Source organism: Spodoptera frugiperda, chromosome 29 (assembly GCF_023101765.2).
Source record: "Spodoptera frugiperda isolate SF20-4 chromosome 29, AGI-APGP_CSIRO_Sfru_2.0, whole genome shotgun sequence".
Taxonomy (NCBI): domain Eukaryota; kingdom Metazoa; phylum Arthropoda; class Insecta; order Lepidoptera; family Noctuidae; genus Spodoptera; species Spodoptera frugiperda.
Window position 1 is genome coordinate 4,403,316 of NC_064240.1, and position 24,349 is coordinate 4,427,664.

The 24,349-nt window shown below is 36.3% G+C and overlaps 1 protein-coding gene across 2 annotated transcripts; it reads left to right on the top strand.

The window, feature by feature from the left end:
• Positions 1–9,284: 9,284 nt before the first annotated feature.
• LOC118268308 (uncharacterized) lies at positions 9,285–12,435 on the top strand. 2 transcript variants are annotated; one of them, XM_035582749.2, is made up of 4 exons: positions 9,285–9,423; positions 10,731–10,899; positions 11,466–11,622; positions 11,941–12,435. In XM_035582749.2, the coding sequence occupies exons 2-4, from the start codon at positions 10,737–10,739 to the stop codon at positions 12,341–12,343; spliced, it is 723 nt and encodes a 240-aa protein (XP_035438642.2). In that variant the 5' UTR covers positions 9,285–9,423; positions 10,731–10,736; the 3' UTR covers positions 12,344–12,435. The 2 variants fall into 2 exon arrangements, with proteins under 2 accessions (XP_035438642.2, XP_035438643.2); XM_035582750.2 differs by having other exon boundaries at positions 11,950–12,435.
• Positions 12,436–24,349: the final 11,914 nt, after the last annotated feature.

Genomic DNA, 24,349 nt, shown 5'->3' on the forward strand with positions numbered 1-24,349 from the left:
TAAACCGCGGCGGGAAACGGCCGGTTGATTATCGCAAAAAAAAATCGGGATCTCCGGGACCTCGGCCTACCAACATTCCCGTAATATGTTTGGGGGATGAATCCCTCCCCGCGGGGGGAGTTTTTATTTTCGATCTCCTTCGTACCGCCCCGCGTGGACATACGTGCCTCGGTTTAGGTGCGTCAGGGGTTAGTGAAAGAATAATAAAATGTGAAAAGAGGTCTTTGATTTTATTGTCATTATACTTAGCGACAGTTATTGCACAGTATCCCTTGGTAATGAAAAAATTGGTATGTCAAAATTATTATCTACTCGACAATAAGACACACAAATTCTTTCATATTTTAAACATTAGGCATTAAATACGTCAGTTCGAAAATAATGTCACTATTTGGTAAATAACTTTCTACCTAATTTTATTTCATATATGTAAAAGTCTTTGTTAAATTAATTTAAAGTTGTGTCTATTAGAAGTACTCAAAATAATTTCTTCAAATTATCCTCTTATTTATCTTGTAAAAATATACGGTTCAACATCGCAATATAAACAAAAGTTTCAGGTATGATCATATCCAAGATAAACTAAGTGATACTTCTTGACGTGCCACATACAAACACATACTTACTCATTCTAATAGAAGAAGAACATTTTCAACTTTCCCGTTCTTAAAGATCGAGCTCTACTTCGTTCTGTACCCTTAGTATGAGTTTGCTTTACGAAAACGAAACAAGAGCTTGTTCGGCGCTTTGATTGGCCGGCACGAATGAACCAACCAATTAGACCGCCGAACGCGCTCCCGTTCAGTTTTCGTAGTTAGGCCTCTGGTAGTTTGCTCCTACTTAACTAAAAACTCTGACATACATGTTACATTTATTGTTACAAATATTACAAAAACCTCAATGACGCCATAATGACCAAATCATCAATACATTGAGATACAATTGAGCAATAAAGCATTTTGCGTAACTTTAAGGTCACTCGAGCAAAGCCGCGGGCGAAACTATAATTATAAGCTTAAACTGTTGATTAATAACTTCTTTGTAACTAATGAGCATACTGACATGCATATTAATTTATTATCTACTAATGTTAGAACATATTATAAGTGTTAAATATTGAATATCAAATCTTATTCCTCATGAAATAGAGGTTGTATTTGATCGAAATTGTTGTTGTTGATTTGCGGTTGACAATCATATAATTATGGTGGTGCTACGTCTTTTTTAATGGATTAAAATAGTTGACCCTATCAAGCAGAATGCATGGTGTGGTAATGTTGACGAACTATGAATTTGACATTAAACTGCAAATAAATGTCGGAAACCATGCTTCGGTACGAATGGGCCAGGTTGACCGGAGTGATACCACGAGCTCACAGAAAACAGAACACAGTTATGTGGTACCCAGTGGTAAAAAAGGTTAGTGGTGACAATATTACAATCTCTGCCGTCAAGAAACGGATAAAACATTGTATGGGATATATCAAAACAAAGTCGCCATCAGACTCAAAAAGCCATCAGACCCCCACTGATGGAGTCCAGTAAACTGATGTCTGATCCGGACCTGCGGACTACCTAGCGGGTTACCGGGGTCCAGCTCAAAAAGCAGGAGTAGGAACGGGGTGGTTTTTAGTGCGTAAGAGTCTGACACTCTCCCTCGCCTAAGGCGGGAGAAGTAGTTGGATGATTTTCCCCTTTAAAAAAAAGAATAATGGATATGGAGGCTGCGAAAAAGTACAAGAAGTAACAGTGGCTCTGCAGCTCTGGTTCAAAGCCACGAGTTGGGTACGTCTTACGGTCCCAATCGGAGTGGGAAAAGCCATTTGATAAAATTCTCTCCTCAAAAATAGAAAGATGTGTACTCATACACTTGTTTTGCTAAAGAAAGGCATGCAGGCACGAGGCTATTCGCCTGTTAAAAGAACCATTGTATTAGACCAGATCCTTTAGCTAAGCACCGGTCATAATTTCCACGCTATTTACCGATAGTATACACGTGCAAATAACACATATAAATATAAGTACATATGTATATTGTTACGTGAAGGCATTAATACTTCTTAACGTGACAGATTACGCAACAATAGAGTCGAATACCAAACAACCTTCGTGGTTAGCCCATGAACTATTGCGTAACTCGGTAATTGTGCGATTCGCTTTATCGTTTCCAAACGTTATTTTCTTTCGATCGTCAAAATTTTTAATACATACGAGTTTTAACATTGTGTTTCACATTGATGAAAGCAAAGTGAGCCATAATAATTATAGTGACCACAGAGTAGACTATAATTATTTGTCACCTATCCTATTCTTACCACGTGTATTGTATCATAATGGCAAATTAAGAGACTACACTATACATTTGACAACCGGAGCTGCGGACTACCTAGCGGGTTTACCGGGGCTCCGCCTCGAAAAGCAGGAGTAGGAAAGTTGTGGTTTTTAGTCAGTAAGATTCTGACACTTCCTCTCGCCTCGCTCAAGGCAGGAGAAGTTATAGGGTTTCCCCCCCCCCCTTATAAAATTTATTTGACAAAGGATCGGACAGGTGCGCTCTCTGCTAAATCTGATCCTACTAAACTGTGATCTCCAACCCAGCGCAGTGTTGAAATTACGGTATTCCTCTTTCAAAGAGAAGGCATATGGTCTAGCAGTGGACTGCTACAGTATCATCTGTTGATAACGATTTTGAATCATCAGTAAAGTAATTTAAAGTCAGTACTTTAAATTATACAACAGCAACACTTACAAGCAGTTGACTCAACACATTTCCAGAACACAAAACAAACACTGAAAGCAAAAGCAAAAAAAAACTTCAATAAATCCTTCAAAATGAACAAGCAAGTCCTCGAACTGTTTCCAAAAGGTCAACTTAGTTCAGGTCACAATGAAATGTTAAATATAGGATCGCATGACTACCTACAATGACGTACGAATGCAAAGTTAGCTTCCGTTACCGAAAGCTTGCTTATTTGCGTTGACTAATGGGAATAAATTACTCTTTCAAGGCGTATACACTATCATTATTAGGACACGAAGACTTTATTTGACTTAGAGTTACCTTAACATAAGGCTTTTCTTTTATCTTTTTGTTTTTTTAAGGAGGGAAAATCATCCAATGTCTTCTCCTGCCTCGGGCGAGGCGAGGAGTATCAGACTCTTACTGACTAAATCCCAACCTGTCTTACTCTTGCTTATCGAGCCGGAGCCCCGGTAAACCCGCTCTCTCAGATCTGCAACTCGTACGCATCAGTGAATTGCCTATCAAAAACCCTACTGCTTAACGACGTTCATTGAATTTGGTCTATGTATGTATGACAACTTGAATTTCCATCATATTTTCCAGTGCTCTAATGGCCAAAATTGTAACCAAAAGCCAACCCTATTTAAAAAGTTTAAATACTGCATCTGCTTCTTTCAGTAAGCATGTTACTTATAATTAGTTTTTATATCTTTCCAAACCATTGTAAATAATAATTTATAATCATCACATAAAAAATACATTTCCTCAAATTTAAGTCCAAATTCCATCTCAAAATCAAATCCATTACCAATTTTATACCATTACCTGTTCCTTAGTTCTTCACGTTAATGTTTTTGACGTCCATGCTGTAACATTGTTTCTATTTCAGTCCCATCCTCCATTAAGTAAACACACGACAGTTGAGGTCAATCCAATGTCAGTGTCTTACCTTCATAGCTGTTGGCTTTTTATATTGTAATACTGTGTATTAACAAAATAATTTTGTTACTCAATCACCTTAAAATGTATCGTATTAGGTAAACATTGTCTTCTTATGGTAAGAATAATTATTAATTAGTTCTTACATACAGTTTTGTAGAATTATCTAATTAGTTACGCATAGTGCGTAAGTATGCTTGAATGCAAATCGTGATCTTTCTTTGCTATCCGGAGCTACGGACAACGTAAAAGGTTACCGGGGCTCTGGCTCAATGCAGGAAAATGAACAGGGTGGTTTTTAGTCAGTAAGAGTCTGACACTCCCTCTCGCTTCGCCCTAGGCGAGAGATATCATTGGATGATTTTCCCCCCAGAAAAAACCTTTCTTTGTTAGTCTTCTTATCTAGAAGGAAGATGGGAGAGAAGTCAGGCGCATAATCGTTATTTTATGTCATAGATGTTAAGAAGAGGCTCAAAACACCCTGCCTGTCCAACTAAAAGAAGGAGTTGCTATCGTGATTCTTAGTGATCTATCACACAAAATAAGTAATATACTTACAAACTAACATTAACCCAACGAGACAAAAATCAGTTTTCTCCGATAAATCATGGAAATAAAAATGTTTCTTTAAACCCATTAAGAACGACCATAACGTTTCCCATTACGAATTCCTTTCGCTATGTAATTAGTGAAAACCGTGAATTTCTATTGCATACAACGCGTATTAGGTAGTAACAAAAGCTTTGAAAAAATGGTAACGCGGTTATCTGCCATCGCTTTACATGCAACAGTGGGAATAAAATATTTACACAGATCGATCACTGGCCCAGATGACGGCAAAATATGGCATTGTTCGTATAGGCGTCGGTTTTCTCACGTATACAGCCTTTCACTTAACTATTACCAAACGTCAAAAACGACACAGATATCACCAGCCTCGACAATACTTTCAATTCAATTTTGAACTTTAAATCTTAGTACATAGAAGTTGTGTGGAAGTTTTGGAGTGGTTGTAAAAAGTTGGCGAACCATTCGAATTATTGTTGTTGTCCATGCGTGGAAGTCATTTGTATGTATGTAGATTAGAGGTCATCATACCGTTCTGTAGAGAGATCTTACATTATTTTTGGTAGACGGTTGACACATGGACATAGTTGCACTACTTTTGAAAGGTAAAAGCTACTCACAACTACTTATAAGTTAGTTTTGTTGTAACGGTTTGTGTTTATTGATAAACAAAAAATGAGATCTTCATTTCTGCGATTGCATTTTGTTAATAGTAATTTTAACTTTTAGATGAAAGCGAAATACAAGTCTTCTGACCAGGACATGGTACTTGTTTGTCGTTTCAGAAAGAAGTTAGGGGGTTGTAGTTTAGTAGGGATTTAAAAAAATTTCTTTAGTGAAAAATGGAGTGAAGCCTCCAAGACTTTGACTACAAACAATATGTATTTTTGAGAGTTACAACCCTCGTAGAAAAAGATCTTAGCTTTATCAAATTCCTGGAATAGAAGAAAGCCATTTATATATTTCATAGTTACGTAGTATTTATTTTTATTCTCCTTGTATTTCAAAGCCATATTTTAGACTTCATAATTAGTATTCTGACAGAAATCATTGTTGAAAACAACTAAACAACTGATGAGACAATATACTCAGACCTTGACTGATTGCCAGAAAATAAAAACATGTTTATAGTATTCAAAGTACCAGTTTCTGCACTGTATGACATTGACGGATCAAAAAGCGCACAAACTCAGCGCGGTTACCTGGTGGCCCAAAACTCCGACATTAACAAATGATCGTTTTTATTCGGCGCCCGCGCACCGGATACGCAGCGGTTCCTGTGAGAATGTTGAACTCGATTTTTTTAACCACCAAAAAGCGGATGTCCTTCGTACGACCGGTTTATGAAAGGTGTTGAACATATGTCTGCTATTTTCAAAATGTAACCGATTTGAATTGTTTATTGATTACTTCTTAGTGGGGATTGTCAGTTGATTGATTGGGGGCACCGGGGTCGATACTCTGTACCTACTTGTGAAGTGTCTGATTGTAATTGTACTGATACGGTCGTTGCATTTCACTTTTTATTCTTGTTGAATCTGATGACGCGATGTGCGGATTTGGGTTATCATTGCGGATGCAATCATTATCCTTGTATATTTTGCATGAGATTTTTTTAGTAGGTGGAAGAATCATTTAAAGACTTCTCGCATCTCGGACAAGGCGACAGGGAGTGTCAGACTCTTACTGGAACCACCCCGTTCCTACTCTTGCTTTCGAGCTGGAGCCCCAGTAAACCCGCTAGGTAGTCTGCAGCTCCAGATTTTCTTTGTGATATGGCTAAAAATGTTGAATGCTCTTTAATATTAATTAATCATAATCCTTCTCTTGTATCGAAGTCCCATAGAACAAAAGGATTCTTAGGCATTTTATTATGAGTTGTGTTAGTAGTATGAGTGAGTTTCTAACACTAATCAAACAAATAGCAACAACCTTTATGTAGAAAAATATAAGTGCTAGCTAATGCATGACTTTATTTAAATATATCCAGCTTTATTATCAATTTTAAACAAATGATACAAGATATGGAAGAGCAAAAAATATACGATGATTGCGTTAAATATTACAAGGCGTATAGCTGCAAGTTATAATTTTGTTTAGAGCACCTGTCATATAATCACCTGCCCGTGTAATGTTGAGAAAAGGGTGTGGTGACATTGTTACACGTTACGGTAAAGGATTAAGAATGACGTGACGTACTTATGATACACCAATAACGTCATATTTGTTGTTCTTCAAAATTGTCTGCTAGTTGTGATTTTCATGGATTCGTTTATTAGTTCATCCCGTTCGTTTATTTTTTTCATGTTTTTCTATTGCGACAATATTTTTTTTGTGTATTTTAACCATATTTATCCAGATAATCTAATGTTTTACTTTATTTTTCAAAGTATATAGACACTTATAAACTCGTATATTTATGAAAAATAGTTTTGTAGCAAACGACGAATGTTCTTTATTTTGTAATAAATATATCGGTGATTAGTTAATATTTTTACAGTTTAAATATCTCATTGTAATATCTAACGGCTGAAAATGGAAACAAACATCACATAGATAAATGAACTAAAAGTCAATATATTTTTATTATAAACAATTTGCAGTGTGCAGTTGTCTCGTAAATTGTCACATTAATTATGTAGAAGGTCATGGTTACTATGCAAAATATAGAAAAATATTAACATCTAGGTACTAAATGTTTCTAATCTAGACTAAAGCACAGGAAAACTTAATTAGATTTTATTACGTCACTAATTAAAATTAATATATTTATTGGACAGATTGTAAAATCTACAACGATTTAGAGTTTCCTTCTTTTGGCATTATTTTGTTAATTTCTAAGATGGTTTTTTGGAATTTTTCAACGTTTTTGTTTATATAAATCTTTATTTGGAACGAGCACCTAGCTTCACTAACCGACAGACTATTATTTATTTCTTTATTTGTTGACGTTTCAAAAGTACCTTAATGTTTATAGCTTAATTGGAATAAATGATTTGACTTTGACTGCTGACTGCTGCTGCATTGAGCATATTCAGATTTATTTTGATTTAAATCTACATACTTAGTCACTTTGTATCTACTCACTCTAGAACTTCAAAATTGAATTTAGAAATTCTCAGAAATCCGATACTTGGCAATAGGCTAAATTTTCTATTACGATGGGATTTTAATAATATAATAGTATTTTAATAAGCAAAATTCAGTCAGGTGAGTAAGCCAGTAAACTAGAGGTCTGTAATAATATTCAAAAACATTGTAATCATCAGATAAAAATTTATCGGTAGTTAGCACGTAAACAGGATCATTATACTTAAATATATGTACGTAAAAAAGTTTTATAAATTCACAAATTGTCGCAGATCATAATTTATGCCTTTAGATACCATTCTGGGCATCCATCATCTTTATTTGTGTGTATTTGACTGTATGCTCACGCAATGTCCACTATTAATATAATTTTAGAACTGTGCCACTCTATAAATAGTTTCCATTGGGTAAAAAGGTGGGTGCATACGGTAGACAAAAGGTGTTCTCGCCACGTGCGCATGCGTCGCTCTGCGGCAGATGTCGCGATCACCTTGCATGTGTGCAGCACTCACACTAACACACCCGATGTAACACACTCAGCTAATTTTATTGTAAAATACGATTTGTGGTTTCGCTTTTGCTTCTTTTTCCTTCTTAATGATCGTCAAATATTTTTTTCTTATTTTACTGTCGATATAAGTTTACGTGATATGCTTGTTGCAGAATACAGGTGCAAATTGTTCTGGACGGTTCGATTGTCAATTTGTTACTCTGTCGCTCTTCTTAACCCAATCCTTAGCAATTGTTATCGATACAAAATTGTTACTAAGGATGAAAGGAAACTGGATCTGGCTCCTATATAAATTGTCTGGATGAATATAAAAGGAAAAAGAAGGACGTGACAATAATTTCGCGACTGTGAAAGAATACGTACTAAGAAGATGCTGCAACAGTTTTATAAGCAAGGAATCTTCTGGAAGATTGCATTCCAAGAAGCCATCAAGACATAACTGCTTGACGAACTCAAATAACATTATTACTTAGAAGCGAGTTATTAGTTTGTACGAAGATGGTGTCTACCCCTGCATTATCCCTTATTACTTCTACGACACCCCTGGGAGGGGTGGCCCTACTTCTAACAAGAAACCGTAAGACGCCTATACAACAAACATTACTTAAACATATTATTGTTGTTACTTCTTAACCCTTCACCTGCAATTATATCCCCTCCAATCATACAAAATTAATAAAGAATACCTTTTACATTACTTACGTGGTCAAATATGCATTTAATGTCAAAGTACTACTTACAAGTACTTAAAATCGCGTTTAGTAAAAATCGATAGTATCATACAGGGTAATAGTAGGCTTGTCCTCAATTACTTCACTTTAGACTGCAAAAAAACTTTTCCCTCAAACTACTTATGTAGGTACACTGCTTGAGCAGATGGCACATTCCACATTCTTTCACTCACACCTGATCTTTCTACCTTCGATATCAAATAAAATAAGAAACATACACAGGGTAACAGCAAAAATAAAACAACCTGTATTAGAATTTATCCGTTAAAAAAGAAAGAACTTCTTTCTATATTTAAAATATCCGCATTAAATAACACACGAACAGAAAGCGTGACAAAACGAGCGGACAATTAAAAAAATCTAAATATACAATATAATTTTCAGTAGTTGTTCAACACTAATCGTGATTTTATCCATGAATGTATAATTAACACAAAAATTGTCGTTGACAAGTGACTGTGTCGGCAGCGATACGGCAACGTGAGTCACGACACGAAGAGTTTCGCGCCAAACGGCTACAAACTTCATCTACACGAAATCTACATTGTAATTTGAGTCTTATGCGGTGCTATTGTAGTTTACTTTAAATTGAGCATCGAAATGTGTGTGTTGAACAAATATCTGGCATGTAGGTGACGTTAGAACGGCATGGCAACATCGCGTCCCTGTGGCGTCGCACGACCGCATCGCTCCGTCTCGCTCTGACGAAGGTGTTGGAGTGAGACAGAGTGAGCGCTGCGTGGCTCTGTGGCGCGTCAGTATACTACGAGTTGAGAGGAAGGTCACAGTGTTTTATCGTGTAAACAAATATTTTCCTTAATAACAACTCTGGAACTACTTACGTAAGTTTTATGTTATTTCAGTATTTGATTTTATTTTGTTAATATACAACATGTTGCTGTATAATTAGCTTTCTAATTAATTGATATCAACATTTGTACCAAACTGTATATTGTATGTGATTAGTAGATGGCAAGAAGCGTACTAAGTCTCTGTATTGTTATTCCTTTGTTAATCAATTGTAATATAAGTAATTGATTGTTAAAATACTCATCACTACAAGTATGTAGCTACCTACCATACAGTTTGTGTTTCGCGCGCGATCTAACTTAGCACAGCGCGTGGTGATTTCTGCATGTAACTTTGCACCCAAACATTAACTGTTACTAACACTTAACAAAGTATAATCACGCTTGTTTATCTTTAAAGAGATCATCTGTTATGATATATGTACTTATTTTCCTGTCTCTTTGGGAACCATTTAATATAATTTTTTTTATAAAAACGTTGCTTGGATTTTCTCATGTGTCGTGGGTGCGTTTACAAACATACAAGTTTACATATACATGACACCCAGATCAGACACAACAATTTGCGGATTATACAAAGAGTTGTTCCGTGCGGGAATCGAAGCCACTACACTTTGCGTGGCCCAGCCGCCGCGACAATCGTACATTTGCTTTAACTTCTTGTATATAAGACACAATAGAAAATACATTATGTGGATACAATACCCGTCGTGTTCCTAAAACGTTTTAGGAACACGACGGGTTAATATAAGAAACTAGAATTCAATCGAATATTTTCTTAGAATCGTAACTAATTTGAAAGTAGGTACCTATATATTTGTTATACAATATTGTACTCAAGTAGCTCTTTCTTCCCGTAACCTTTAGGCACGTGGCCGTTGTATGTATGTAGGCGGACCACGAGAAACCACGTAGTATTGATTGATATGACTTTAATCGAATGCACTCTAGGAATATCTAAAGACTTGCAGCATAACCTTTGATAAAATGTGATGAAATAACTTATAAATTATATATTAAATTACAATTGCCTCGTTGCTCGAGTGATCGTAAGAGTGCGACTGTCGGCAATGGGGTCTCGGGTTCGATTCCCGGCTCAGGTAAAGTAGTACTGGGGAACTTTTTGGGTTTTCGAAAATTTCTCACTAGTAGCTCGGAGTTTGGAAATGTGCCCGGTATATGGCAATAGGCAACCTATTACATGGTAACACAAATGGTGAAAAATGGGTGTTCATTGTACAGTGGTATTACGTGCCGTAATGTGCAATTCTGCCTACCCCTTCGGGAATAAAAGGCGATACGATACGAGTTATAATAAACATCCTCAAATTATTCAACAGGTAACCATGAGGGATAGTCAGAACCTGATGATAGAGTTTGTAAAAATAGTCCAAAGGTACCCAGAAATCTACGATGCCAGTCTGGACACATACAGAACTCGATTTTCGGAGATGTCTTGGGCCAAAGTTGCGAATCATGTGAGGACTGAATTGAATGAAGAATGCACAGGTAAATAATATGCACATACATTTTACCTAAATTAAGGTGTTCCTTACTGCCGCACTCAGAGACCTTTAAGGTATTCATTAGTAACGATTTTGTATCGGAAACAATTGCTAAGGACTGGGTTAAGTTATCATGAGTGCGGCGATTATACATTTATTATCTATTCCATGGGTGAAGTATTAACTTAAGTATTTTAAAATTATATTAAATTATCAACAATACTAATCGAACAGTCTAAGAATGAGAGTGAGAGTCTGCTCAGAGTGCCTTGACAGCCTCGTTGGCCAAGTGGTCGTGTCGTCCATGGGGTCTCGGGTTCGATTCAACGGGTGGGGCGAAGTATTGCTGGGCTTTTTTCGGTTTTTCGATAATTTCTCAATAGTAGCACGGGCTCTGAAATCGTGCCCGGTATATGGCAATAGGCTCACCCCCTATTAATGAGACTTACAACATAAATTGTGAAAAGTAAGTGTACATTGTACAGTGGCATTAGGTGCCATAATGTGCACCTCTGCCTACCCCTTCGGGGTTATGAAATTCATCGTTTTAATTTTAATTTTTTCTTGCAGTTGAAGAACTAAAGGTGAAATGGAAAGGAATAAGGTCATCATTCAACAGATACAAGTCCAAACTTGCAATGAGCCCCTTCAGCAATGAGAACACTTGCAAAAAATATTATCTGTGCGATCACTTAAGGTTTTTGGAACCCTTTCTCAGATCTAAGGGGTAAGTTTCTTATTATTACTACTTCCTTTGTATTTTGAAAACGTTAGCTAATTTATATGCTATGTTAACTGTAAAATCACGGTTTACTCACGTAAATTAATGGAGGAAAGCTCTACTAGTTTCGAGTCACAGAGGGACTGCATTGCCGCATCGCCGCGTCTGCGCACGCTGCTCGAGAGACTCTCTGTGACTCGAAACTAGTAGATTTCCTCCATTAATTTACGCGAGTAAACCATATTTTTTAAGTTAATTTAGTATATCTCACAATTCCTACTGACTTTACAACGCTCTGACTAGTCGTGGTAATAAATTATTTAGCGTTTTCAGGCAACTACAAGAAGACCAAGACAAATCAGAAGAAACAAACAGCGATCCTTGTAACTACGTCAACGTGGATAATATTGACGAATCAGCTGTGTATAATGAAGAAGAATGGAACCATATTGATATCAAACCTGATGTTAGTACCAGACCTGATAAACAGCAAGAAGCGGACACAGTCCAGTCTTCGAGACCAGCTAGTGAATCTTATGATAGAAATAAGAAGAGAAGGTACTCATTTGAAGGCCAATCTACCACAGAAGATGATAACGAAGATCTCACATTTTTCAAAAGTATACTACCAGACATAAGGAACTTTTCAATTAGAGAGAAGAGGAAATTGAAGATGGGAATACTGCAACTGATTGATGAGATAGAAAAAGAGAGAGAGAGTACATGAGTGTTCATGTTGTTTTAAAAGACTTTTAGATATAAGAACTAGACTTAGTTAGATAGTTTGTTCCAATTAAATGACTGAAAGTTTTTTAAATATATTTTGTTTCTTTTTTAAATGTTTAAGCTCCTACATTGATTAAGGCAGAATGTGACGCTATGGCGATTCTTCTCAAAGTTACTATTTAGGATATGGAGTTGAAGAAAAAAACAAACTAATATTTTTATTGGTAGTATAGTGACTAGTTTCTAAGGCTATAATTACTTCTACTTGTATTGTTACTGTGCTCTGACTAAGTTCAGCAAGTTCCTTCATGAAAAACCTGGCCAATTTAAACAAAAACTTATGGTTAACATTAGCTAGAGCTAGGAGGGAGCTGGAGTAACTGAAGTTGTAAACTCCGTCCCGAAGATTATACACCAGTTCGTTAATTAAGTTAGTCTTGAATTTTATATCGATTTAGCGACATCGAGTTGAAAAGTTCCTCGAGATCCGATTTTGAATCTCCTTCCATGAGTGTTGTTTTTCATTAAGAGTCGTCTCAAGTCTAAATAGTGTGCGGCATGTCGAAGTCATTATCATAACGTATTACTTATCGATCAAGTATAACCCGACCGAGTTGTACGTCGTCTCGTCGCTCGGCAGTGCTGTTATCGCGTCTGCCTACCGTCATCTGATGTATAACAAGTGCTACCCTCATTTGCATGGAAATGAGATCCGAGAACATTCTCCTCGGCGCAACCCCCCGTCTTCTGACGCCTTCTTTGCTTAATTACAAAGATGACACACTGTGTGATATTCCTCACACCATAACTCTTTAAAAATTACCTCGGAAGCGAAGTTTTACTTGAAAAGTTGAAGCTATCGTATGTCAACGTTGCTGAGTGAATTCAAACGTAACTAGGCGACTGCGATGTATTTGTAGTTACAGGTGATCAGTGACCGGTGCTAATTTAGTAATCTAAAAGGTCAGATCCGACACGTGAAAATTAATTACTCCTACAGATACTTAAAGGTCTTTTAACATACTTCTATAAAGGAATTCTACTGAGGTATGTCCGTAAAAAAATCATTTAGTTGATAAGTCCATCAAAAAGTCGTTGGAACCGTCCTGTTTAATTAATAGCCATACAATTCGTCTATTTTTAGTCAGTTTATGCGTGTGGATGTATTGCATAGAGATGTCAGCATTAATGCTTTCATTTACTTTACTTTAATATGGCTTTAATTGGTGTATCATGGAAATAAGAATGACTATTTGAGATAATGTGTTGTCACGGAATGTTAATCAATTTTGACTTAATTCACACAAAGTGCAAACACGATATATGAATAAGTGTATAATAAACATTATGATTGACAAATACAAATCAAATTGCCAAAATCACTTCATAAAATATGCAAACTACTTTCAACCTAAATTCAATTTCCTTAAACCACATAATACAAGGTGCGTCGCTTGATTAACTAACTTCCTCAATAGAACAGCTGACGATAACGTGATCTTAACTAATTACCTCGATAGTAAATCGCTTTGTTTCCGACATAATGCCAAGTATTTATGTCTATACATAATTATACGGAATTCACATCAGTATTTCGAAGCACGTGAATCGCCCCTCTCTCCGCTGACCGCCCTCGCGTTCAGGCTAATGCCATTACAGTAATTAGGATATGCTTAAGCATAATTAATGTAGTCATAAACTACGCACATAGTGTGTTGCTGTATGATGAGGAAGCCGAATTGTGTTTGCTTTTGTAGGTACGGTCAGGTGCAAAAGTTATCTTATGTCTTCAGTGATATTTGATTGGATCAATTAAGTTTTTACAATCAATGGTTACGAAATTATCCGCGATGCTATTTGGTTATGTTAGTGCTAGTTCAGCCTATTGGTTTTGTTACTAAATGGAAAGATTTGTACTTGACTTCTCTTCTTCTTTATATGTTTAAACGACTGATAATATCATTAATCGCCTACAAAAAAAAAAAATATAATCGAAGTGGTCACACATAAGAAAGACACTTAAAGTTGATAAGTACCTACTCTATATACAAAAGTACTTAGCTACCTCGTTATCTCTATACAGCGTAATTTACAGGGCGCAAAATAATTTATTAAAACTAAACATAATAATGTATGGGGAGAGCTTAACAGCAGGAGACTAAAACGTAAATCTTGTCCACAAGCTTACTTGTACCACTTAACGTGTTATACTCAAATGTTTATGTGTGTACGTGTGTCATGATTGACGATCATGCACTCCATTTTTATTAAAAAGCACTTTTACAGTCCCTTGAGCTGCCTTACAGGTGCATTTTTATTATTAAAACTAGAAGCACTTCGTTTTTGCGATCAATAGATGTCGCTAGTGAGGCGTTAAGTCTAGTTCATCGTATATTGGTTGTCTGGTTTTCTTATTATGAGTTTATGGGTCAACATTGCGCCTCTATTTAAGAAAAAAATAAAATTTATCATTTTAATGTGTAATAGGAATAATTTCTGTTAAACATATTTCGTCAGAAACTCCTGCGCCTTGCATTGTACTTGGTTATTACATCAATAACAGCCATATTAATACTACTTAAAGAAAATGATCTGTTTAGAAAATATTTCGGCCTTTTCTATAAGTATTGTTTCCTTCAGCAATCGTACGAAACTTGCACGTCAGTAGTCACCAAATAACAGCTACACTTTTGGCTAAATCACCCATGCTACAAGGGGTTAAGTCACCTAATTAACAATACGAGTTCCATCCAACTCAGAGCGTAATAGGCACTGCTAATTCGATTATAGGTATACTAGTGTGCCACCCTGTATATAATCACGTACATGGGCCGCACAATGGCCGTACGACTGAAGATCAATACTAGTTCATTAGTGTGTTGAATGCATTACTTAGTACTCAAATGTCAACGGTTAAATTAGTATTTCTTGCAACTTATGACTGTTAATGTTTACCGAGAAAGTCATGAGGTGTTGTAATGCAATTTTCTGCTGAAATTGTTGAAGGAAATGGATGTATTCTTGGGTTAGTATGAAATTTAATTGAATTTTACAGTCGTAGGTACCGTATGCGTATAATTAATGTTAAGTATTACGAAGAAAGATCATTGTACAACTAGATCAGCTATTTGGTAAAATAGAATGATGAAAATTAATTTTGCTGATATTTTCCGATGTAGACCATATCATGATAACACTAATATTATAAATGTGATAGTTTGTTTCGATATTTGGATGTTTGTCCGCCAATTACGCTGAACATTTGTTGATTTTGATGAAATTTTGTATACAGACAGACCAATAATGGAAAATTAATTCCAAGGTATGTTGGAACCCATCTTTGGTCTTATTTTCACCGTAGTCATCACGCTTCAGTACAATTTCTGCTACCTCTTTGCAAATAAATAGTAACTGTTAATATCTCGTTCCTAACAAATATTTGAAAATAAAATAGCCATTTAGCACTATCGTCAGGAGTTTCTAGTTATATTAAAGTTTTAAGTTGTCATTTGTGTGTCGTAATGATTAGAAAATACCACATCATTATGATATTCACCAGTTAGTTGAATGTGCAATACGGTAAGTTCGAGCGGTGAAGTGTGAAACCGGTCCGGGACGATGTCCTGAGTCCCGACATTCCTGGATGCGCTCACGCACTCAATTGCACTATTTCGCTTTGGACTTTTCGACGCGCGGGTGATTTGAATTTTGCAAATTAAACGTTCAATGCTTTTTGTTCGGTAATCGACGATCCTGCTTTTTAGGCACCTAATGGTTTATTGCCTTAGAGTATTTTGTTTCTGAATCTTAGATGCGCAGACGATTCGTTTTAACAAAGCATACATTTGTTTTTGTTGCTAATGTCGCAATGATTTCACTTTGATCATCCGTTTTGTATTGAATGTTTAAGTGGCTTTTGTTTTTCTCTTTGTTTGTTCTGAATATTTTGTCCATATAGAATTAATCTTCTGATAATAAATCTTTAAATGTCTTAGCTTTATTGAAATCAATTTTCCAACCTTCCTATTCAGTAGGTGTATTGTTGACTTCTTTTAATGTTATTGAGTGATTGATATATTATAATGTAGTTCTGAATTCTATCATTTATGAATTTTCAGATAAAACACCTAGTTAAAGGGTATATATAAATTATAGTGATACGTTATGTACGTAACTATGATTTTTTTGAAATTGGTTATCTGTTAATGTGTCAATGTTAGAAAAAACATTAGTTTTCTAGAGGCAATGCAGCAGTATTATTAAAGCAGTAGAATTTATACTGCAGCAAGACTGAAGATATTTATGATCGTAGGCGTTGACTGAACTTCGCTACGTGTAAAATGACTTGAGGCCTTCTATCGGCAGAACAAAGGCAATTTTATAACTTCACACGTAACTTATATGACAACTAGATATATAGCTAAATTTAATACATTTAGAAATCTCGTAGGTGGAATAATAATCTTAGTTTTCCTCAGTACCTTGTTACGACCTGAGTGGGATGACGAATAACTGCTAGACTGCACACTACCTACACTCTTCATTCGCTTCGTAAATACAAAACGTCGTAAACCAGAGGACGTTATTTTAAATTGTTTGATGTTATTTAATTCCAAAGTAATTTGTTTCGAACGCAATTTGCCGCCTAAATGCCGAAATTAATAAGTTTGCACATTTTCAAAAAGTCGCTGCTGAAGTAATCGCTTTACTTGGTCCAGATGATTTTAGATATGCCCAGCCACAACGGGCAGGCAACAGGGACGGAGGATTTTAACTGCAACTGGTTCGAAAAAGACAACATTTTCCTTTCGCAAATGTAAAGTGCCTTAAAATGTTACCCTAAGACACTTAAATAGCAGCCTTACTTCAACTGCGAACAAGGTTCACTTTTAAACGCGTGGGGAAAATGGATATTGCAATTTCTATTTGAACATTGAGGTGGCTACACATTTTTATTTGTGGGAAGAAGGAGACAGAGCGTGTCTGTATGTACTGGTGGAAAAGGGATGGTGCTTAGCATTTATATTCTGGGTACGTGTAAGTTTCAGGCAACGGTCGCCGTGAAACTCGTAAATGGGAAAAAAAGCAACAACGGAGAACTCAACTGTCTATAGTGAGGGGATAAACTACGACACGTTACCATAATTTTGGGAAAAAGAAATGTAGATATTCTATACATTCATGATCTATAGCCACACTCGTAGTCTGTAGCTGCATGCAGATCGTTATGTAATTACGGCACTATGTATGCATAGTCTGGTTTAATTAAAGTGCTAAGTGGGCACAATTAATTTACACACAGTTGAATGAGAGGTTTAAAAGCATGGCTTCATTTGATGGAGCTTGGGAGTCATCTACCTTAGGTTGAACATTGGACAGGCTATAATTAGCGGTAATGAAGAGTTCGAGTGCCACCGAAGGTTGATCCGTGACGAAAATAATGATTAATAAATCGGATCACGTCTGCTCGGGCTCAAGAGTGAGGTAAGAATTATATTGGACACAATGACACGCCATTGTCAAGTGCGTCGGCTGTGAGAAATACAATAGCAATTATTTCGCTGTAGTCACCTTCATTGTCTTTAGCTCTGGCAAACAAGTAAACTATAAATTATTTAAATTGAATCATCGTTTTACACTTCAAAATGTTTGCTGTTATCGTAAAATAGTATCGTCTACTTGTTTTAGTATTCATGGAAGGTTAAGTTTTGGTTGTGGGTTTATTTTAAGGTTTTGGTTTGGTTTCATGATTCATTTTTGCTGTCATACATACATTACATAGGAATATGTTAGTATCATATACATGATCTTGTATAACATAGTCTGTGTTAAAAATTGGGAGATCTTTAGACACAGTAACAAATATCAGATAAAAATGACATTATTGGATGCTCATAATCTTTTAATTATCACTTCATAGATTAACCTATATATTTAGTTTTATTATTCACGTCGTCACAGCTATGCATTTCATGCACTCAGTTATTCATTAGCCAATACTACACGTGCTATTACTATGTAGATAGCACGCTTCACTTTACAATATTGAAGGGCAACAACAATGACATAATCTATTCTAAATAATAGCGGTAGTCATAGCTCTCATATCAACAATAATTATATGTTGCCAGTCACCATTTTTAAACCACAAAAATAAAGGAAAAATAACCTTAAAACTAATTGTTATTAAGAATGCTTATTAGTTTAAAATAAAGACAACAAATATTGTGACGACAAATTTGACAATGAACAAAAATTTTATTTGACCAATTGTACAGACAGAGTCACATAAAACAATAAACATATATGTAATAGAGACTGCTGTTAGTGATAGGTGACAATACATGTGATACAGATCACCAGAAAGATGAAATATTGTAGTACAATGCACCTAAAATGGAAATTATCGACTATTTGGAAAGCTCGTGCCCATCACTAGCACTCGTCATCAGAGCAAGAGCCGCGTTGATATTTCCACGTAGATTTCGCTCCGTAAAACCTTTGCCGTTTATTTTTGTATACATTTTGGCGCATCTCTTTATATTTACAACCACAGCTGAGGTGTGACGGTTGTCAGTTGACCTTATATGTTATTCAAACGATACCTAAGTATAAAACAATAATGGGGTTTGCATGTAACAATGGATAGGTATAACCTACGATTGTCGTATAGAAAACATGATTATGAATAATGATAATATAGGAGTACCTACAGGCATTATACTAGGTCCATCTCAAGGTTGAAGATCGGTTAACTGAAAACTCTAGTTGCTATCGGCTTTTATTATAGTAGTAATAGATTTTTTCCATTTGCTTTTTATTGTTATTTTTTAAAGAAATTGCAGTAGAACCAATGTTTATACAATTCTGTTTTTATCTACATTAATATAAAATATACTTTTCCTAAAGCGGAATTTTGATGTTTTTACTAGTACCATTACTAAAAATATTTTTTTCTTCTACTAAACGCCTTCTTTTCATAGTAACTTACGGAATGGAAAATATGATTGCTACCTCTGTAGTATGTATGTGTTGTCATTTATGTTGTATGTGTGTACATAAATAGTAAATAAATAAATTGAAACTCTACTAGGTTGATGATTTTTCCAATCGACTACTTAACGTATCGTACTTTCGATTTCATAATATAAATATAAGCCAAATTATGTTATACTGAACCTTAAAAATCCAATTGTTTTTCTTACAATTAGACAATGTTAAGAATTATTCCTAACTATCCATACGTACTGACGTACATTTATTTAAACGACACAGAGAGATTATTACATCGCTTTCATAAGTAGCTGTTTGTTAGTACTCTCCACGTATGCTTGCCAAAGAGGTTGCATAAGTGAAAGACTGCAATGAACTGATTTCGTCAACCATTGGATGCCGCCGTCATTATGTAAAGAGAAAGCTTCTCTTTTTAATCAAATCTATGGCGAGACTTGCATTCTAAATTATTGTTTTTCTCATTATTCTTTAGTTGTTTTAATTTGGTTCAAGATTTATTTTACGGATTTAATTTCTTTATAATGCATTCCAACGCTATAAATGATTATTATGTGTAGTCTTGCCATACATGTAGAAACATGTCTCCTACAATATTATAAAAAAGGGCAATTCTATAACAAAAATCAGAATATTCAATTCCCAAAAAATGCCTAATCTGAGAAGGCTCATTACTTCAAACACTTCAAGAGTATTAAAGTATATCGACGCTGGAAAGGCAAAATGTATTAAGCGCCACTTTGGTCGAAAATGAGTTATATATACCGTTGGAATCGCCTGATTTTTCTCTTTCGAATGGTCTATGTCTCGCCTTAATTTGAGCACTTTGATGGCGGTTAATACACCGGTGATTTTAGACTTTTTCGTATATTTTTTTGTTTTAAATCCATTCATTTTTTTACTTTGGCTCATAAAGCGTACATGATAGTAACAAACTATTGATAAGTCATTTATACCTGCTTAAGTTTACAACTAGATTGGTTTTAAATCTCTTTACCTTTCCATTTTTCTAAAAAGTAACGCAATAAAACATTTTACAGATTGGCAATTATTATAAAATCTAAACATAAGTCAATTTACTTGTAAATAAAATATATGTTTTTTGCGTTTAAAACATTTTACTTTTCTGCATGTTACAATTATTTGGACGTTAAAACAATTTTATCCAAAACATTTTATTACTAAAATGGTTGATAATACAATTTTACCTGAAGCTATTCTAATGTGTTTGTAGCACTTAAATTAATTTACCTAATGTAAAATTAATTGCATTTGTGAGTTAACCCTCCCAAAAAAGATTGATAAATACCAAACTATGGTGGTTAGACGGTAGTTCAAGACTGTCATTCACCGAGACCGCGGCTGTTAATCAGGGCCGAGAGCGTTGCGCGGGCGCTTCAGTCACCCATGCGCTGTCGACGAGGGAGTTCACGCTCGCTGTCGCAATACACTGTTCGTAAATATGAGGAGTACCTTAGTTTGCAAACGTGTAATGCCAAAAAGAATTTACCAGATACTGATATAGAAGATGTTGATATAGAAGAAGATTTTTAATTTTCCAAAATGTGATTATTTTTTATTATTATATCGTCACGCTCTTTATCCCCGAATGGATAGGCAGCGGTGCACATTATGCCACGTAACGCCACTGTATAATGTACACCCACTTTTCACAATTTATGTTGTAAGTCCCATGTAATAGGTGAGCCTATTGCCATACATCGGACACATTTCTAGATTCCATGCTATTACTGAGAAATTTTCGAAAAACCGAAAAAAGCCCAGCAGTAATTCGCCCAACCCGGGTATTGCCCTTGCCCAGTAATCGCACTTGCAACCACTCGGCCAAGGAGGCAGTCATTATTTCAATATAAGATTAAGTGAGATTATATTTTACACTTGGTTCGTTGACTGCCTCGTTGGTCGAGTGGTCGCAAGTGCGACTGCCGAACAAGGGGTCTCGGGTTCGATTCCCGGGTCGGGCAAAGTATTACTGGGCTTTTTTCGGATTTTCGAAAAATTTCTCAGTGGTAGCACGGAGTCTGGAATTGTGTCCAGGATATGGCAATAGGCTCACCCCCTATTACATGGGACTTTAACACAAAATGGTGAAAAGTGGGTGTACATTGTATAGCGGCATTACGTGCCGTAATGTGCACCTCTGCCTACCCCTTCGGGGATAAAAGGCGTGACGTTGTGTGTGTGTGTGTGTGTGTGTATATTTTACACTTATAAGATTAATACTGATACAAAAGATGTTGATGAAGTTTCATGTTATCTATGTCTTGAATATGTTTCCAAAGTCTGATTGTTTTTCATTTTGTATTTGATTAGTATAAGTCTAAGTACAAGTGTACCTATTAACTTGTGATATCTGATCTCTACTAGGTATACTTAAAAGTATTGCCTTTCCATGTTCCGTACCAAAATGGCAAAACTACGTTGGGCCTACATAGTTGAAACTTTGTAGGTTGATGTATTCTAGTAACCGCTATTTGGATTTCGAATAACAATTAATAAAGTAAAAGGGGCACCCCATACATGGAACTGATTCAAAAAGTTTTAACCTATTCGTGATGGGTGTCTATCGATAATACTTTAAAAAAGACTTTAAGGTTCCTAAAACCATTTTTCGTTAAAATCAATTGTTTAGAAATAGACGTTTCCAAAGTAGAAAAATGAGTGTCCCCCTCTCTAACATTTAAAATATGGGAGGGACAAAACTAAAAAAAAAAATATATATATGCTGTAAATTTCATTTGAAACTTTCAAAGAAAATTGGTTTGAACGAGATATCATTATTACTTTTTCAGAAATAATACTAATAGAACTCGTCCGTGAACGGTGGCGGTGTGTCCTGTATGGGCTGAGCACCGCCAAGTCCTCAGGGATGTGGTCGGCGACGGTGACCTCTCGCGCCCGTCACTGGTTCAGGCCATGGTGCGGAGCGAGGGGGACTGGGATGCCGTCTCCACCTTTTGCGAAGCAGTCATGCTAGCTACGGAGAAGGCGGGGCGCGTGAGAGAACAAACCTCCTCACGTCCCAGCCGTCGCGTGAGACACTTCGGGCGTCGGAGATCGCGGGACGATCTCCGGCCACCGTAAGTGCGGGTCTGCGGACGGCGAGCAAGGGTAGCTCGCCGCCCGACCAGAACCAGACCCGTGCGTGCGGATCGGATCATCTTGAGCTTCTGGGCGTAACTTTATCGCTTACACTAAACTTCGGCTCTTATATAGAGTCGAAGGCGCATCTGGCTGGTAGAAAGTTGGTTATCCTCTGGTGGGTGAGACGGTACTTCACACCGAAACAACTGCTGAGCCTGTACCAAGCGCAGGTTCGGTCATGTATGGATTACTGTTCTCACCTTTGGGACGGCTCGGCTAAATGCCAGATCAAACCGCTAGAAAACATCGAAAAGCGTGCCAAGAAGCTCATCAATGATGATGCGCTTGTAGAGGCCCAGCTTCAAAGCCTTGAACACAGGCGCAAGGTTGCAAGCCTTTCCGTTTTTTACCAGATACATTTCGGAGAGTGTGTGGGGGGGGAATTGCACAACTTGATTCCCCCGAGTCCTTTTCATCATCGAACCACAAGACAATCGGCGAGGCGTCACCGTTTCATGGTAGATATCCCACCCACTCGCACGAAGCGCTTCACTCCAAGCTTCCATGTGCGAACTGTTAGAGAGTGGGATTCTTTGCCGGAGTCTGTGTTTCCTGATGGATATAACCTGAGTGTGTGAGTGAATAGGTTGCTTATGGGCAGACGTGCTCCATCGTAGGCCGCGTCATCAATTACCACCAGGCAAGATAGCGGCTAAACGTCGACCCATCAAACGTAATAAAAAAGTGCATTTTCAAAAAACGAAAATATAACTTTGTTACAAACACTATGTATAACGAAGTTATTTTATAACTTTTATATTATGCCATCTACTTGCTGCTACGGAACCCTTCATGGGCGAGTCTGACTCGCACTAGGGCCGGTTTTTTTAAGACTGATTGATCTCAGAAGTATGTGGTTTATATTTTTTCTTCATTTTGCGATGAAAAGTCCTTTTAAAAAATTTTTGTGCGTTATTTAGTTTTACCCGTAACTTCCATTATTCATTAATATTGTGAGATAATACTTAAAGCCCAGCGAAAACTTTAGCTTAATGCAAGATAAGACATTTTAGTTTTCATGGTCTGACTTGACCGGGCCTGATAAAACATTTTACTTAGACGTGTTAGTATGCTGTACAGAATATAACACATTTTATCTAGCTCATTTATGCAGCTTTTTGTTCGTTAAAACATGTTTTACCTGGACACGGTGAGTACGGTCAACTGACTTAAGTCAATTTTACCTAACCAAGATTATGGCCTGCATTGTATTAACTCCAAAATCTAGGACACGAAGACACTTACATTATTTTCTATTATTACATTTCATAGTAAACGTTATTCGTAATAACTATTTTGAGTTTCAATGAAAAAGCTCCAGTAATTAATTAGTTATGATTTTTTTTGCAAAATTTGAAACTTCAAATCGCTCTACTGAACAATTCACATAATGGCGGTTAATACATTTTGCCTTTCCAGCGTCGATATATTAAATGGAGTGCTTAGCTAATCCTGGCGAGTAATCTCTCGTAATATCTACAAAGTGTACGTAGGTATGTATTTATATAAGAAGTAACGCGTATGAGACGCCCGGTCGAATCGCATCGGCTATCGACGTAGACGCTGCGACTCACTGTACGCCTATTAACTAATATCTAATACAGAGCGAGATAACCCCTTATCTAGTGTTGTAAGTCCTTAATTTAGGAGTTCAAGACTAAGAACCAAGAGTTCTTTGAAGTACAGAAAGGGAAAGGAGGTTCTAAACTCTCTTATTGAAATTAAAATTGTTTAAAACATAAATATTGATAACATTTTCAGTAAGAAACAGTTACATAAGGTAAGTATAATAAGTTGAATTCCAGTCTAGTGGTTGGTAGCTATTTTAGTA

Coding starts and splice junctions, on each gene's coding strand:
- LOC118268308 (XM_035582749.2), top strand. CDS start 10,737: ATGAGGGATAGTCAGAACCTGATGATAGAGTTTGTAAAAATAGTCCAA. Junction 10,900..11,465: donor ATTGAATGAAGAATGCACAG/GTAAATAATATG, acceptor TTTTTCTTGCAG/TTGAAGAACTAAAGGTGAAA. Junction 11,623..11,940: donor CCCTTTCTCAGATCTAAGGG/GTAAGTTTCTTA, acceptor TAAATTATTTAG/CGTTTTCAGGCAACTACAAG.